Here is a 17,375-nt window from a genome sequence, read left to right on the forward strand (position 1 = left end):
AGCAAATGGACATCCCCAGCATCCTTATCCACTGGTTGGAAAAGAGCAGAATTGAGCAACAAAAGAGGAATCATGTGGAGGGGTGCTCAGCAGCAGCCTGGGTGGGGGGTACCTTTTCTCCTTGGGGTCCCAGCTCTCCCTTGGCTCCCCCTGGACCTCGACAACCCTGCAAGGGCAGCAGAGCTGGAGGGCACACTCAGAAAGCCACAGTAATCCACTGCAAAGCATGCTGTGAGCTGATTCTGGCATCAAACAAAAGTTTATTTTGCCCAATTTTGCCCAATTCAGATCAGGGATTTCCTCCATGCCTTCCAGAGCTGGGAGCAGACCTGTGCTGGACCTGCTCCTCGTGGTGGGGCAGCTCCAGACCTCCTGGGTTCATTCATCACCAAACAATTCGTGTCCCCAGCTCCCTGTGACAATCCCACCCCAAGTCCCTGGCAGGCAGGATGGGTGGTGGCACCCAGCAGCTCTGTCCTGGGATAAGCAGGGTGATGAGCCCCCCATCCCCACCTTCCTGCTCCCTGGAGCCCTCCCCAAGCAGCCAGGACAGCCCTGGGGGGTCTGAAAGCTCCTGGTACCACAGCAATGGACCCCCCCAAACCCCTGCAGCTCCCATCCCATTCCAATCCCAGCTCCAAATGCAGCCACAGGACCCGGAGCTGGAGCCTTTGGGATGCTCCAGGGCTGCTCCCCTGCACCTCAGGCAGGGATGGGCATGGGACCACCACTCACCCCCTCTCCTTGGGTGCCTCTGGAACCCGGCAGACCAACAAAGCCCTTCAGAGAGAGAGGGACACCAAATGCAGGTTGAAAGGAAAAAAAATAAATTCCAACTGAACCAAAGCAAGGACCGGAGAGGAAGATCTGCTCAGCAGGAGATGCAAAGGCACCATGGGCTGTGTTCAGGTGGGATGGGATGGGGTGGGACAGGGCCAAGCTGCCATGGCCCCCTTACCCCTGGGAAAGGGCAGCTCAGGACCCAAATCCCATGGGCAAAGGGATGCACTGAGGGTGCAGGGAGAAGGATGGGGCAGCTCCATAAATAAAATAAATCCATAAAAAAAATAAACCAGGTCCCTGCAAGCAGCAATCAGAGAACATTGGAGATGAGGAGTGTGGGCACAGGGACGTGGCCATCACCCCTCAAGCACGGAGGGAAGTGGGGGATGGCTGGGGGAGCAACTTTGGGGGGCTGTGAGGGGGAGGATGGGAGCACCCAAACACCCCTCCCATGGACTTACCCCAGGACCCTCCTGTCCCAGCTGTCCCCTCAGCCCGGGGACACCATCAGTGCCCTGCAAGAGCAGTGCTGCCATCAGCCTGTGTCCTGCAGGGCAGAGACCACCCAGCCCCCCGTGTCCCCTCCCCGGGGCTGCCAGGGACCCCCCAGTCTCTGTCCATGAGGTCTCTGTAGGCACCAAAAGCAGAGAAAGCAGAGGCAGGGACACCTCATCCCCCCTTCTCCCAGGTCCCTCCAGGGAAAGCTCTGAGTCCCAGGGTTCATCCCCCCCAAGGTGATCAGGTTCTTACGGGGTCTCCTTTGGGACCTGCAGATCCCTCCATCCCTGATGGGCCCTGGAGAAAGCAAAGGTGGTGGTGGGAGAGGGTGGAGAAGAGGGATGGGATGCTCTCACACTCCATCCCACAGGAACCCTGCCCAGCCCCCCCAGAAGCTCCGTGTCCCACTGCAGGGACAATGTCCCCACCACCCCTCCCTGCCCAGGAGTCCTGGGACATCAGGACCTGCAGGGTCAGGGACTTGAAGTCCACTTGCAAGGCACATGGATGGGGGACAACCCCATCAGCTCCTTCCTCACCCAGACACATGGAGGGTGACCCACACCCTGGGGACACCCAGAGCAGCACCCACTTACCTGCACCCCCCTGGGGCCGGGGGGGCCACGTCTGCCCTGCAGACCCTGAGGTCCCTGCAAAGGGGTCGAGGATGAGGAGATGTTAGAACTGGATCCCTGCAGCCCCGTGCAATGCCTGAGGTGAAAAAAACAACCTCCCCAGGGCTGCCAGGGGGATGGTGCAATGGGACCCCCACCTCAGCAAGGGGGACAGAAAGGGTTCCCACACACACCTCATCCCTTTAGGGTGGTATGAGATCACAGAGACCCCCCAGACTCCCTGGGCTGGGAGAACCCAGGGACAGTCTCTGGTCCCAGCTCCCCCAGCAGTTCTCCTGACACCATCACTGCCAGGTTAGTTCATGGAACAGTTTTGGTTGGAAAGGACCCCAAAGATCATCAAATCCAACCCTTCCCCCACCCCCCACCCCATGTCCCTCATCCCCACATCTCCAGGGCTCTGAAACCCCTCCAGGGATGATGGGGACTCCAGCCCTGCCCTGGGCAGCCTGGGTCAGGCCCTGACAACCCTTTCCAGGGAGAAATTGTTCACAAATTCCAACCTAAACCTCCCTCATCCCTTGGGAGCAGGCACATCCCAACCTACCTTGGGACCCTGGGGGCCAGGCAAGCCAGGAGGACCCATTTCTCCCTGGGGAGAGAGCAGGGATGGAATGGGATGGGATGGGATGGGGTGGGGTGGGATTGGATGGGTTGGGTGGGATGGGATGGGGCAGGATGGGGTGAGCCAAGTGGCTGGAAAATCCCAAACAGCAAAGGATGGGAAGAGGGTCAGACCCACCTGAGAGCCATTGACCCCCTGGCACCCCACAGATCCCGGCTGTCCCGGCTCTCCCTGGAATACAAGAGGGTGCTGAGCCCTGTGGCCACCAGCATCATGCAGGAGGGGCCAGGACAGACCCCCTCTGAGACATTCCCCATGACAGCACCAGACTAGGGGAATGTTTGCTGACATCTGGGAGTTTTGGAACCAATTGTCCCACGGTCAGCACCCCCAGGAGCAGAGGACTGGGTGCTGAGCAGACACATCCTTCCCAGCTGTAAATCAGGGATGATGCTGGGCAGGAGCTCGTGCCACATCCCAGCCACAGCTCCAGCAGCTCCTTGTGACTTACCCTGGGGCCAGGGCAGCCCGGGGGACCCACGGAGCCACCTTCACCCTGCAGCAGGACAGACAGAATGCCACTTCTGCTTCCATTCTCTCCTTTTAGCCTTCACATCCCAAATTCTCTCTTTTTCTCCCCACCAGACACTTCCAGCAGCTACCTGGCCACCCCCATTCCTTGATGCTTCCATTCACCACCACCAAACCACTTGGATTTTCCTTTCAAACCCAGAGCAAACCTTTCCCTGGCTGGGATGTGTCCCAGGGACAGTGGAGCCATGGGGATGCTGAGAGCAGCATGGAAAAACCCAAGTGCTCTCAGCCCTGGGCTTCACCTCAGCTGGAGGTGGGCACCTAAAATAAAACAGGATGCAACCTGCTCTGCCAAGGTTCATTTTCCTTCATCACCAGCCAGGTGAGTGAGCTGGGATGGAAATGTCCACATGGGAGATGCTGGAAGCAAAGGGGAAGCTCCTGCCACCAGCATGCAGAGGGACACGTGCCTGGTTGCTCTGGGACAATGTCCCCATTATTAGGAGCCACCTTCAGGACAAAGATAGGGACATAGTTTAGACCCAGCTCTCAGAAGAAAAGAATAAAACCAGGGATTTTCTAAGAGCAAACCATGGAATGGTGCCAGTGACCTCCCTCAAGTCCTCCCTCCTCAGCCCCACATTCCCAGTGGGAAGCAGGAGGCTCCTGCACCTCTTTGGTGAGGGCTGGGGACACAGAGGAAGCAAACCCACTCACTCACCTCCAGCCCCACGGGGCCTTGGAAGCCCATCACCCCCTTCAGACCCGACATCCCCTGGGAGAAAAGCCAGGAGAGGGGATGTCAGCAAGCTGCCCACCCCCAGGTGGCAGCTGCCTTTGTCCCATCCCTGGCAGAGGGTGATGGAAAGCACAGAGACCACGAGGGTTTTTCCCAAAGCCAGGAGAATGTGGGTTGGAGCCAGGGATGGACATCCAGGAAAGGGGATGGAAGGAAGGAGCAATCCTGGCAAGGTGTGAGAGATCCCTGGGAACTCACCTGCAGCCCAACAGGACCTGGCAGCCCATTTTCTCCCTTCACCCCCTGGAAAAGCCAAGAGCATCCTGAGCGATGGAGGAGAGCATCACCTGGGCTGGGAAGGAGCAAAGCTCCTGCCTGGCCCTGCTGGGGCTGTGGAGAGCAAGGGCAGCACCCTCACCTTCACTCCCTTCTCTCCTTTCTCCCCAGCTGCTCCAAGGTCACCCAAGAAACCCTGAAACAGGAACAACAGGGACAAGTGGGCCCAGGGACCATCAGGAGGCAGAAGGTGGGTGCTGTGCCCCAAAGAAGGGGGTGAAACCAGTAAAGTCCAGCTCTGGCTGCTGGGCATGAGGTGTTGGTGCTGGGATGGGCTGGGACTGAGTGGTGCCCCCAGTCAGAGCCAGTTTACCTCTTCTCCCTTCTCTCCAGCCATCCCCTGGTCACCCTGGAAGCCCTGCAGCCCCTGGGGAGAGGGAGGAAGGAGCAGGGTGAGCACTGGTGGATCTCCAGCATCTCCAACCAGCTCCAGCAGCTCCTGCCCACCCCAGTGTGTGCTGCTGGGGGGATGCTGGGAGCCCCAAACCCCCAGCATGGTCCAGTCCCTGTCACCATCCTCCAAAAAGCCCCTGGGAAAGCTTCCAGACCCAGGAGCATCAGGGCTGGAGGACCCCAGGGGCCACCACAGCACCAAGAGCTCCAGAGTTTGAAGCCTCTCCAGGCACTCCACAATTGCTCTCATTGTCTTTTTTTCCCCAACCCTCCCCAGTCATTTTCTCCTGTAAAAACAAGGAGCAGGTTGAGGTGTTCAGCCCCACCACATTGCAGGACCTGCAGCCCTGGGCTCATTCCCGTTGCACCTCAAAGCACAAGTGTGATGTTCTACAGCTTTTTTATTTTGCTTTTTTTTTTTTAATGGAGAGATGAACCTCGAGGCAGTAATCCAGGGCTGCCTGGGTTTGTAGGAAGAATATTTTAGTGAAAGAAAACAAATAGACACGAAGAGCAGCACCATTAGGAACCCTTCTCTCCTGCCTTGGGGCTGCAGCTTCCTCACCCCAGTCCTGGCTACCTCCTGGCCCTGCCTGCTTGCCCATGGCTCACCTGCTCTCCTGGTAGCCCCCATGGCCCAGTTTTGCCATCCAGGCCAGGGGAACCATCTGACCCAGGGTAACCCACACGTCCTGGCAAGCCCTGGAGCCCGGGTTTACCCTGGGGAGAAAAAAGCCAAACCCAGAGGATTAAAACCTCCACCTCGTTGTGAAACCCACAGAGGAATCTCTGAGCTCATTGCATCAGCGTCTGCTGAACACCCAGGAGCTGAGGAGGGAATCTGGGGTGCAAGGAGAAGCTCCTGAGGCTCTGCAAGTGTTGGGCTCATGGATCTGCCCAGGTTCTCCAACCACGGCTACAGGAGAGGCCCAGGAAAAGCAGGAGGCAAGGAGGAAACAAGAGGAGGTCAAACAAAAGCCCTCTGCATCTGCTTCCTGGCTCTGGGGATTGTGTCCAAAGCCACACACCCTGTCCCACACCCCGAGGACACCCTGCACCCCCCCAGGGTGGGCTCTGCATCCCCCCCAAACACCCCACTCACCCTGTACCCTCGCTGCCCCTTCTCTCCCGGCTCCCCTGGATCTCCACGGGGTCCCTGCACACAAACAGGGACCAAAGTCAGCAGACAGGACCCATGGGTTCCATCCTGCCCCACACTGGATTTGCCACCACCCTGCAGAGCTCCGAGGGCTCCATGGCCAGGGCAGGTTTGGAAGCAGGGACAGAGGTTGCTCCCCGTTGGTTTTGGTGTCCTACAGGAGGTCAGGGTGGGCAATCTCATCCTCATTTCACTTGTCCCCATCCAACAGAGGGGCAGGGATCCAGGGAAGCCCAGGGAGCTGGTGTCAGCATCACCTGGGGATCATAGGATCCCAGAATGGTTTGGGTTGGAAGGGATTTTAAGTATCACCCAGTCCCAACCCATGGTCAGGGACACCTCCCCCAGCCCAGGGTGCTCCAAGCCCCATCCAACCTTGCACACTGCCAGGGATGGGGCAGCCACAGCTTCTGGGGGCACCCTGGGGCTCAGCACCCTCACACCAAAGAATTTCATCCTCATGTCCAACCTCAGTCTCTCCTCTGCCAGGTTCAAGACATTCCCCCTCATCCCATCACTTCATTTTGGTGACAAACAAACAATTTGGCTTCTTTGAAACCCAACCCCCAGCCCTGAATGCCATAGGGCAGCAGATCCTTTTGGGGCAGCCCAAGAGGGCTGAAGGTTGGGGACATGGACCCCAGGCCAGCAGGGGTGGCAGTGGGGACAAGCAGAGGGGACATTGGGGCTCTCCTTACTTACAGGTGCTCCTGTTTTCCCTGGGTGTCCTGGGGGCCCGGGGGCTCCAGGATTTTTCTGGATTAAAAAGAGAAATCTTGGTAAAATAAAATCTCAGTGACCAAGTGGTTGGAGGGAGGGGAAGGTGGGGCAGAGGAAGATGCTCTCAGCCACACTCACCGGCCAGGCTGCCTGCAGGAGCTGGTAGAAGGGGGACTGCTGAAAGGAGAGTGAGGACAAGGGGGGAAAAGTGTGAGAAATAAAAACCTAAATCCCTTTTTGCTGGCTTCAGCGCCCTTTGTTCCTGTTGCCTCTGATACCAGAGGAGAGGGAAGGGGAAAAGCCAAGGCTCTTGTTAAGGCAAATCAACCCAACTCTGTCAAGAGCTGGGAACATTCCCAGTGAGGAGCAGGGCTCTGGGGGCAGGGGATGGATGGGTGCATTTCACCACCCCTGACCAGGCAGCTCTGTTCCTGTCAAGGTGATCCTGAGTTGATCACAGTGCCCAAATGTGGGCAGCCCTGCCAGGGCCATGCTCCTCTCCTCCAGCCAGTTCTCATTTCCCAGAAAAGCTGCTCACAAAAACCTCTTTTATTTTCTTTTTTTTTTTTTTTTTTTTTTTTTTTTTTTTTTTTTTTTTAAATTTTATTTGGAGGGGGGAGTGGGTGTTGGAGCATGGCCAATGCTTCTGCCTTGTCTCAGGAATCAGTGAGCTCAGATTCACTCGGGACAGGATATTATTGCATTAAGCTTTGAAAAATAATAAAAAAAAAACCCTTAATCCAACCTTTTAAAAAGAAGAGGGGGAAGGAAATCCCACAGGAGACGTGAACTCATGTTTCAGAGCACCAGATGCCAAGGAGAAGGGAGAGAAATTAATTGCCTTTAGCAATTTCAGGGGGGAATGGTCAGCACTGTGCTGGCCACAGCCCTGGGCAGTGGTGGGATCCTGGCCAGGGGATGGGCAGCACAGGGAGGAGGAGCAGGGGGGGATCCCTGGATGGATCTGACCTCCTCTGGAGCTCCAGCAGAGACCAGGGCACAGCAAACCCTTCCCAGTGCTCTGCAGGGCAGGACATGTCCTGGGCATGGTCCTGGACACTCAACCCAGCCCACCCTGTGACCCCCAAGCCCACCCCCTGGCCATGGCCACCAAGCCCCCCCCGTGGCCACCAAGCCAGGCAGTCCCGAGCTGCTCAGCTGTTGCCCTTTCAAACATCAGCAGCTCCCTGAAGTTTTTTCTCCTTTTTGTCCCCAGCCATGTTTTCCTTTTGCTCTGAACTCCCCATCCCCCTTTCCCAGCCTGGCCTCCTGCTTATCAAGGTGTTGGGAGAGATAAAAAGGACTCCAGAGCCGTGGGTTCAGCTCCCTCAGAGTTCCCAGCACAGCCACAACCCGAGCAGCTCCTGCCCCGAGGCAGCTCCTTGGCAGAGCCCTCTCTGTTGACATCTTGTGAGCAGAACAGGGCTGGGGGCAGGATTGCAGTGGCCTTAAGCTGATTTTGCTGAGTTCCCAGGAAGAGCCAAGGCTTTTTTCAGTGGGAAGGAAGCTGCTGAGCACCCCCCAGCACCCATAACCTCTCTGGGACAGTCACCCAGGTCCCTCTCTTTCCCCATCCATCACCCCACATGGCATCCCCCAGACACAGAGGTGGCTGCTCTGCCTTACATCTCAAAAGGCTGAGCCCACAGCAGACCCCAGGACACAATTCCTGGCTCCCCCCCCAGCAGCACTGTGCCAAACCAGCAAATTCTGGGGGGCTGCAGCAGCAGACAGCCCCCCACCCCCTGCCCCCCATCCTCCCAGCAGCCAGGGCTCAGCTTTTCACCTCCTGCTTATCTCCCCAAAGATTCCAGCCCAGCCCATGGTTCACACTCCCCTTTTCCTGCTGCTGGGGTCACACAGACACAGACACAATGGCCCAGCAAGGCTGTGGGGTGCCCCACGTCCTCCTCTCCAGACACTGCCTTCCCCTCCAGACTGGCACCTGGCCAGCAGCACTGGAACAAGAGCCAGCGGCCAAAAAAAGAAAAAAAAAAAAAAAAAAAAAGCCCAACAAAGCCAAGAGATGGAGACCAGGACCCCCCCCCCCCCAGCATCCCTCCCAAGGCAGAGCAGACCTCCTGCTCCCCCCAGCATTCCCAGCACCCAAGCTGGGAAGGTGGTGGAGCAGCAGGGAAAGAAATCCTGCTCTATGGACACATCCCCAGGTATGGAAGTTGGTGAAGAACAAAGCTTGAGGTCCCTTCTCAAATGCAGGCAGGCAAGAAAAAATTAATGCAATTCTGACTGAACAAGCAGGGAGCATCAGCAGCTCTGCACGGGGCAGAACCATACACCTGGATTTGTCATCCAGATGTTCAGCCCAAAAACCCCTTCCTCCATCTCTCCTCCATCCCCTTCCCTCCATCTCTCCTCCCAGTCTGCCCAGTTGCTGACAGGGAGGTGTTGGTGGAGCCCCCTGACACTCACCATGAACATCTGCCAGTCCTCCCTGGTATTCCTCCAGAGGATGATGCTGGGGACCCCGGGGATGCCTGCAGGGCCTGGGTCACCCGGGGGTCCCATCCTCCCCACAGCTCCAGGGTAGCCCTAGGAGGACAAGGGCAGCTCCTTAGCACCAGCTGGGGGGGAGCAGCCAACCACAGCTCTGAGCAGGGACAGGGCACAGCCCTGGCTTCAAACTGAAGGTCTCAGTAACCCCAAGAGCAGGGGAAGCAGAAGGAAGGAGCTTGGTACCCAAACCATCCATGAGATTTGCCCCCTGCCTTCCCATCCCATCCCATCCCATCCCATCCCATCCCATCCCATCCCTCTCCATGTGCTCCTGGATACTCACTTTGTCTCCTTTGGGTCCCACCAGTCCACGTCTCCCAGGACAGCCCTGAAAGGGGGAGGAGGAGAAGAAAATTAAGTAAAATGACTGCTCTGGCAGCATGTGCCTCTGCAGAGCTTCACAAACTCACATCCCCCTGGCACCAGAAGCCCAGATCCAAGTTCCTCATGTCAAGCCAGAGCTGCTCGTGCTGGGGTTTCCACCCAGGATGCTCACCACCAAGAAAAAACCCAACATCCTGATGCTTTCTGCAGGAGGGAAAAGCAATTCCCTCCTGGCCTGGTTCCTCTCAAACCCCCTGATTCCTCCGCTCTTGGAATTTTTTTCATCCTTCAGCTTCTGTTCTTTTTTTTTTGCCATTTTCTTCAGCAATAGCTGCAGCAGCAAGGGGATGGCTCAAGAGGGATGCCAGCAGCCATAAACTGAACTGTTACCCTGCAAAGCCTGGTTCAGTGATGGTTGCCCACTCTGAGGAATTCCCTACCCAGTTGCCCAGGGTGAGCTCTGTGCCCACCACCCACCCACCCCTTCCCTCCTCCAGCCACTGCCCCTCCAACTCACCGGCAGCCCCGGGGGCCCCGGCAGCCCCGGGGGTCCTGGCTTCCCATGTGCCACCAGCAAGTTGGGGTGCCCAGGGTGGGCAGCACCATCCCCAAGCCCTGTGACATCAGTGCTGGCTGCCACCAAAGGATGCTCTGGGACACCCATCCTTGGCCCTGTCCCCAGGGATGCTCTGGGCATGGTTCCTTTGGGGGCAGCTGCTTGGTGTGCTGCTGAGGAGAGCTTGGCCAAGGTCTCAGGTAAGTCCAGGTGGGTGATGGCATCACCAGATTTTCCAGGTGAGAGCCAATGCTGGGTGCCCGTGTCACCCATCAGCTTCTCAGTGGTGACATTCTCCTCCTGGGGATCAGAGGCTCTCCCCTTCTTGGCTGCTCGTTGTGCTTTGAGGGAGGGTCCTGGGCAGACAAAAGCCCCATCAGGTACCCAGGCACAGTGATGCTGTGCAGGAGAAATGGAGGAAAACATAAGTATGGACTCACCAGAGCTCCCAGCCACCCGTGGGCTGCTCCTGCCAAGCCCTGACCTGCCAGGACCAGTGATTTTGTTATAGGTGGAGTTCAAGAGCTCAAAGCCTTCATCCTCAATAGAAAGGCTGCCCTCCTCCTCCTCATCATCATCCTCCTCCTTCTCCTCCTCCTCCTCTGCTGATGGGATCCCAGAAGCAGAGGCTGCAGTCAGGGTGGTTCCATCAGGTTGGAGGTTGGGGGGCTCCTGGGCATCCTCTCCCAACCAAGGCAGCCCCAGGGCCAAATCAGAATTCATGAGCCTGGAGTGCTGAAAAAGAAGAAAAAAACCCAACAAAATTCACTTCCACCTCCCTTCCCCAACCCCTTCCCTGCCCAACACCAGGGCACAAACTCTGCTGTGGGGCACAAGGCACCCAGGGACCACCAGCCCCAGGCAGGACCCCCAAGCCCTGCAGCAAGAGGCAGCAATCCTGAGCCACCAGGAACCCCAAATTCCACCTCCTCGAGGGACAGGAGCCAGCTGTGGGGGTGGGACAGGGACACAACCTCCTTCTCACAGCCCCACCACACTGACACCCCCCCCAGTTTTGACCCCCCCTTGTCAGACACTTGGAGGCCAAACCACAGAGCCCCAGGGTTGGGTTGCTGGGTGGCTGTGAATTCCTCCACCTCTCCCAGATGTGCTGGCAGCATTTCCATCAGCCTGGAATGTTCACCACACCTGCTCAGAGCTTGCTCCACGCTCCCACCAAGCTCCGTGGGGCAGGGACAACCCAGATCATGGGACCAAGAAGGAATTGGTGGGACCTGAGCCCTGTCTGGTGTCACTCAGCTGGTGACAGTCTGCAAGGAGTCACTAGAGGGAGATGCAGCCCCACATTTGCCTTGGGCTGCAGAAGGGCAGCAGAGAGGTGTAAGGAGACATGGAGCATCCTTCCTCTCCTCCTTCCCACCCTTTATTCTGTCCATTCTTGTCCATTCTTTATTCCTATCCATTTCTTGGATCCAGTTCTACTCCACACCATGCACCCAAGGTTCGTGCTTGCTGGGGAGCATTCAAGGTGGATTTGCAGGGACAGCAAGTGGGAAAAACAGCAATTTCCCTGCCAGAAATGGAGATTCTGCAGGTAGGAACCCAGTGGAGCACTGGTGGGTCAGGGTCTGTCCAAGCCCCACTTCTGGGGGACCTTGGGAGACTCTGGTTCAGTCTGCATCATCTGATCCCAAACTCCATCCAGAAAGCAGTGCTTTTCCAGCAGAAAGTTTCACTGAAACTGGTCCCAAAGGGTAGAAAATAACCAAGGCAGGAGCACAGCCCAGGGGGACAAAAACCATCCCAGCCCTGCCAGCCCTGGTCTCCTCCAACCCGGCAGGACACCCACAAACCCCTAAATTTGAACACAGAATGCAAATCTCCAGGGAAAGACAGACATTAACCCCTTGTGCATGGGGGGCAGAGGGACCTGCAGGGAGCTGGGTCACCCCCTCTGCCCTGCAGAGCTGATTCTCTGCTCCCCTCCAGCTGAGCAAGGGCAGAGCTGAGCCTGGGGCAGACCTGGAGACTCCACAGACTGAGGTGGCCTCAGCTCTACCCCCAACCCCCTCACCAGACACACAGAGCTCATGCTCTGCCCATAGACACCCAGCTCTGAAATCAGCACCAGGACCAAGTGTCCAGGAGTTTTCTGCACAGGGAGCATCCCCAGGGTGGGCAGGGACCTGCCCAGGTCCCCAGGGCCAGCAGCCAGGAGATGCCTGCAGGTTTTCTGGACATCTTCTCATCTGCAGTGTTGGCTGCTGCCATGGAGACTGGGCTCAGCTTTCCCTGGGCTGCCATCTGAATGCCTGGAGCAAAAAAGCTCAGAAAACAAATAAATAAATAAAATCAATGGCCTGTTGCATGGGTGCCTTTTGTAATTCTGCTGTTAAACTGCTCAAAAAGAGGAACCACCTGATGCCCAGATGTACCTGGAAGTCCCAGGCAAGGAGGCTTCATAGGTCCCATCAACACAGCTCTGAATTCCTACACACTGCAGATAAGAGGTTTGGGGCTTTTGGGGCGGTTGTTTGCCCTTTTTTTTTTTTTTTTTTTTTTTTTTTTTTTTTTTTTTTTTTTTTAAGTTCAACTTTGATGTCTGGCATGGGAAAGGGCTGTACTGGCAGCTCTCCCCTGGTGAGCTCAGGGCAGATGTCTCCAAGCTGGGAGTTACTGCTCTCCTGGGCACCAGTCATCACGACTGAATTATATTGCTTCTGTGTAAACAGAACAAAAAGCCAAAATCAATAGCATGCAGGCTTACTCCTTTAAATAGGCCAAATCTGGAGAAGAACCAGCTGAGAAAGACAAATTGGGAAGTGCTTGAAACAGCTCAGGAGTTGTCAAAAGCCTGAGAGCTGAGGCAGAAGGTCGCTGGGTTTAAAAACACCCCCAGACTCTGGGTCTGCACAAACTGAAAGGATGAGAGAAGGGAAGGGAAAAAGGAATTGGCACATGAGAAACCACCCAGAGTCTTATGATTTGTAGAAAAATCACAGAAAGTTACAGGTTAGAAGGGACCTCAAAAAGTCATGAAGTCCAACCCCCCCTCCACATCGATTTGGGCACGGAAAATAAATCCAGGAGGGAGCTGTGACCCCACCAGGTCCCCACCACAGCAGGGTGGGAGGACAGAGCCACATTTCTGTCCATGTTGGGGACAAGCCAGATGACACCAAATTCCTTTCCATCCCAGAAATGCCCAGGAAGTGTAGTTCCTCATCCCATCCCATCCCTGTCATTGAAGCTCAGAAGTGTTAAAATCAGAGGCTCTCCCAAAAATGAGCACTGGCTTTGGCTCTGAAATCTGGGGAAGCTCCAGGGTGCTGGGAAAAGGCTTTATGCTGTGCCAATATGCAATAAAATAAAATAATTTAAAAACAACACCAAGACCAAGGCAAACAGGAGGCCTTGAGTAATTACAGACCTGTTCCCTCAAACCCATCCCAGGCAGAAGAACAGAGCAACCAATATGGGGCTCATTAGCAAAGAAACCACAGATAATGTAATTAGTGCCAGGGTTTTGAAAAGAGCAGCCTTGTAACTAACTTGGTATCTTGCCTGAGGAGATGAAGAGTGGTTTGTTGACAAAGACAACAGCCTGGATGCAATGATCCCAGGTTTCTGAGGGGCTTTTCCAGTTGCTGAGGCAAAAACTTCCTAAATGACAACCAGGTTAAATCCCAGCTCGGAGCAGAGCTGCCTGCAGGAGCCCAAACAATCAGCATGATGCTCTGTCCTCCTTTGCAGCTAGGTCAGGTTGGGTAAAATGTATTTCCAAGCTTAGTGTCCCCTCTCAGGGAACACATTTCTGTTACTCAAAGCCTCTTCTAGCCAGCACACAAAGCTCCAGTGTGATTTCCAAGCCCAAGTTCGGAGGAAGAGAATTTTAAACCATTTTTTTCCCCCCAGCACATTGAAACGTCAAGCCCCTGGGAGGGGTTTGGTCATGGGAGAGTTGAAAAACTGAAGCTGGTTCAAAACCATTCAAGAGATATTGCAATGAAGAAGATAAAAACTGTGAGCCTTGCCAACCCATTCCCCCAGGAGATGTGATGGTGGTGAGACACACCAGAGGGCCATGGTCCCCTACCTGAGCAGAGGAGTCCTGGATCTCATTGGTTTCCTTTGGCACCTAAAGAGTTGGGGAGGGAAAGAGGAGAAGCATCACTGCCCAGGGACCTTCATGAACCCAGGTGTGTGCTTTTTGGTGGCTCCAGGATTGTGAGCCCACAGCATGGGGAGCATCCAGGGAATGCATCCCAGCTGCTGGGAACCCATCCCCTCCCACTCCCAGTTCCTTCCCTGACTCTGCCCTCTCCCAGCTCCTCACCAGACCACCAGAAAGGTTCATGCCAAATGCTGAGGTCAGGAATTTGTCCTTTTCCCAGGAAACTACAAAGCCCCTGGAGTCACCTTGTCTGGAGAGATGAGGAGTGTCCCTGGACCAGCTCCTGAGGAAAGCTTGGGTGTCTTCGGGGATTAACTGTGTGACCTCAGCTTTTTGGGGTAGATACTGGTATTGAAAAAATGCTAAATACTATCCTAAAAATCAGCTCTCCAGAAGTTCCATTTTGCAGCCATGTGGATGAGACAGAGGAGAAAACCTTGGGAAGGAAAATGCCCCAAAGGGTGCAAGCAGGAATCCTGCTGGTAGCAAGCAAGGATTCCAAAGGGATGGATAATCCTTGAGTACAGATCTCACCTCCTCCCAAAAGCAAAGCTGCAGCTGCAGCATTACTCAAGAGCTGCTCAAACCTTTCCTGTGTTAAACAGATGAGCACATGCAGCCAGGCACACCCCAGGCTCACTTGGGCTCAGAAAATCTCCCTTTAACTCATTCTCCCTTTGCACAAAACTCATCTATGACTTGAAGGGAGGGTTTGGGTGAATCAAGAAGAACCACCCCATGTGCTGGACACCATCTCAAGTCAAACTGGAGACACAAGTGATTCCAGGCTGCATTAATGCCCTGGGTTGGTCCTCTCATTGGAATGACAGAATTATTTTGGTTGGAAAAGAACTTTAAGATCATGAGGTACAACCCTTCCCCCAGCACTACCAAGGGACTCATCCATGTCCCTCATCCCCACCTCTCCAGGGCTCTGAAAGCCCTCCAGGGATGATGGGGACTCCAGCCCTGCCCTGGGCAGCCTGGGCCAGGCCCTGACAACCCTTTCCAGGGAGGTCTCCCCTCAGCCTCCTCTGCTCCAGGATCAACACCTCCAGGGCCCTCAGCTGCTCCTGGGCAGAGCTCTGCTCCAGACCCTTCCCCAGCTCCATCCCCTTCTCTGGACACACTCCAGACCCTCAATGTCTTACACCGAATCATGTCACCAAAGAGAAGTTTGTGCCAGACACCCCCAGATGTGCCAGACACCCCCAGATGTTCCATCCACACCTTTGGCCAGGCTGGTGGAAGCTCTCCCGAGGAACCAAAGGAGTTGAGGTTGAGGGGATGCCCACAGGCTGGGCTGTAGGTGTTGCAGTGCTCACTGGCAGCTGCTGGGTCTCCCATCACAAAGGTCAATTGCTGCAGAGCACCCTGGGGAGAGAGAGAGAGAGACAGAAACCACAATTTACACACATTCTTCCTCCAGAGCAGAGGGAAAGGTCTGGGGTGGGAGCCTCCAGCCTCTCATCACCAGGGAACTCTTTACCAGGGAGGTTTAGGCAATCAACATTCACTTCCCATCTTCCAGAGATGGATGCAAAGATCCTGGGAACAAAGGCTCAGAGTCAGAGCCAGGAGTGTGCAAGATCTTGTGGAGTTCAGTAACAGTGAGGATAAATAACAGGAGAGGACTTAGAAAAGAGACAAGGATGAAGGACAGACTCAGGCTCCCAGCGCAGAGCAGCAGACGGAGGAGGGAGGGAAGCTCAGGATAAAAACTGGTAAAAAAAAAAAAAAACCTGATAAGAAAGGGCTCCTCTGCCTCCCTAGGCTGCATTCACATTTCCTTCACTAAGCTCAGGAGACTTAGAGAGCAACACAACCCCACTGATGCTCAAGCAGCTTTTCTGCATGACACAACTTCCCAGAGGGAATATCTGAGCATGGCTGAGCTGGAACTTTCCTGCCCATGCCAACCAGGGACAAGGAGAGAGGCAGGAGAGCTTCAGATTGATGGCACAAACCAGGGGCTGGGCTCAGAAACACCTCTTGGGCTTTTTCTGTAAGAGCTCAGTCTGTTTGATGCCCTCAGTTTCCAGGTTTGGGGTTGACCATCAGATGTTCCCACACAAAACCTGAGAGCCTTTGGACTTCGCAGGCACTGTCACAAGGCTTTGAGCCACTGGGAATCCTTTGCTTGTGAAGTCCTCAGAGAAGGGACTTCATCTTCAGCACACCCATGGGAGAAGGTCCCCAGCTCCATGCTTTGCATGCTGACTGCAGAGATGATTTCCAGACATGTAGAAGTCAGAGCCCACATAAAGGATGAGTGTAACTCTAACTTAGATGTCTCTACTGCTGCCTCTTGTGTTGCCCTGACCCAAAAGCAAGGACATGGCACAACTCAAACCCTTCATGAAGCTCACCCTCCCCAGCCATGAAAATAAAAGCTGTGTTTTCCTAAAGGATGGAATTCCCTCACAGCCTCACTTTGGAGCAGCCCATGTGCCCAGCTCTCACCTTAAAGGGGATCTCAAAGGACTGGATCAGGCCTCCAATGATGAGCAGCCCCTCGGTGTTGATTCCCATCCCAAAATAATTGGACCAGCTCACTCTGTCCACCAGCCGACAGTCCACGTGCAGCTCCAGCCTCTCCAGGGAGATGCTGAGGGCAACTTTGTGCCACTGCCCATCTCCAAGAAAGGAAACTGGGAACCTGCATGTGCCAGAAGAAGAGGCACAACATGAAATATGGGCCTTTAGCAGGACGAGGCTTCACCCTTACCAGCTCCCAGGGTCCCTCAGGGATCCATCTTTAGGACAGAACTGGAGAAATCAACTTGACCTTCCTGTCACAGTAAGAACCATCACTCCTCTTCCAGCATGGGAATGCCCATGGATTTGTGCACAGATACAGCTATCTTCCCAGCTTCTGGGAAGTTTTTGGCATTCGTGTCTCTCCCTGCTTGATTTATCCCCAGGTATCTGAATATTTTTGCTCTGCATCATTTTTACTACCTGGGCCACCAGGTCTGAGGGGGAGGACATGGCCTCAGTTCAGCCAAGGTGGGATTAGAGCAGAACTGCTCAAAGCCCATGGTGGGAGCCCTCAACTCTGGCCTTGGGACTAGAAAAGGGAGCACAAAAAGGCAGAAAAAACCCCACCCAAGCTGGAACTTACTCATAGTGCCTCCTCCTGGTGGTGACAAAGACCAAGGCGGATGGGTTGATCCTGATCTGGAAGAGCACTTGGCTTCGGTGGCTCAGGATGGTGACCAGGCTGGTGTCCTCCTGCAGGGAGTACCTCAGCTTCATCAGCACACTCAGCTCCTCCGAAAACCTGGCAGAAAGAAGCCACACATGGCATCCTGCAGCAGCTGCAGGAACCCTCTTTGGACAAAACCCACAAGTCACAGCACAAATGAACTCAGCAAGACCAAAGAATAAATTATACAACCCAGAACAAAACCACGAGCAAACCAATCACCCAGGCTGCCAGGTCAGAGAGGAGCAATCCAGCCCAAATCAGCATTGCCCAGGT

The 17,375-nt window shown here is 55.1% G+C and overlaps 1 protein-coding gene across 1 annotated transcript in view; it reads right to left on the minus strand.

Annotated features, from left to right (window-relative positions):
• Positions 1-17,375, minus strand: part of LOC139806659 (collagen alpha-1(II) chain-like) — a 51,246-nt gene that overhangs the window by 16,288 nt on the left and 17,583 nt on the right. Inside the window, exons 3-26 of the mRNA XM_071766637.1 lie at positions 17,016-17,174; positions 16,355-16,550; positions 15,122-15,265; positions 13,814-13,855; positions 10,197-10,491; positions 9,718-10,112; positions 9,160-9,204; positions 8,793-8,912; positions 6,501-6,539; positions 6,345-6,398; positions 5,586-5,639; positions 5,096-5,203; positions 4,404-4,457; positions 4,173-4,226; positions 4,013-4,057; positions 3,737-3,790; positions 2,993-3,037; positions 2,659-2,712; positions 2,464-2,508; positions 1,878-1,931; positions 1,534-1,578; positions 1,245-1,298; positions 736-780; positions 113-166 (exon numbers count right to left, since the gene is read on the minus strand). Of these exons, the coding sequence (XP_071622738.1) occupies positions 113-166; positions 736-780; positions 1,245-1,298; positions 1,534-1,578; positions 1,878-1,931; positions 2,464-2,508; positions 2,659-2,712; positions 2,993-3,037; positions 3,737-3,790; positions 4,013-4,057; positions 4,173-4,226; positions 4,404-4,457; positions 5,096-5,203; positions 5,586-5,639; positions 6,345-6,398; positions 6,501-6,539; positions 8,793-8,912; positions 9,160-9,204; positions 9,718-10,112; positions 10,197-10,491; positions 13,814-13,855; positions 15,122-15,265; positions 16,355-16,550; positions 17,016-17,174 (2,254 nt within the window). The remainder of the gene's footprint in view (positions 1-112; positions 167-735; positions 781-1,244; positions 1,299-1,533; positions 1,579-1,877; positions 1,932-2,463; positions 2,509-2,658; positions 2,713-2,992; positions 3,038-3,736; positions 3,791-4,012; positions 4,058-4,172; positions 4,227-4,403; positions 4,458-5,095; positions 5,204-5,585; positions 5,640-6,344; positions 6,399-6,500; positions 6,540-8,792; positions 8,913-9,159; positions 9,205-9,717; positions 10,113-10,196; positions 10,492-13,813; positions 13,856-15,121; positions 15,266-16,354; positions 16,551-17,015; positions 17,175-17,375) is intronic.

Source organism: Heliangelus exortis, chromosome 22, assembly GCF_036169615.1.
Source record: "Heliangelus exortis chromosome 22, bHelExo1.hap1, whole genome shotgun sequence".
In the NCBI taxonomy this organism is placed as follows: Eukaryota; Metazoa; Chordata; class Aves; order Apodiformes; family Trochilidae; genus Heliangelus; species Heliangelus exortis.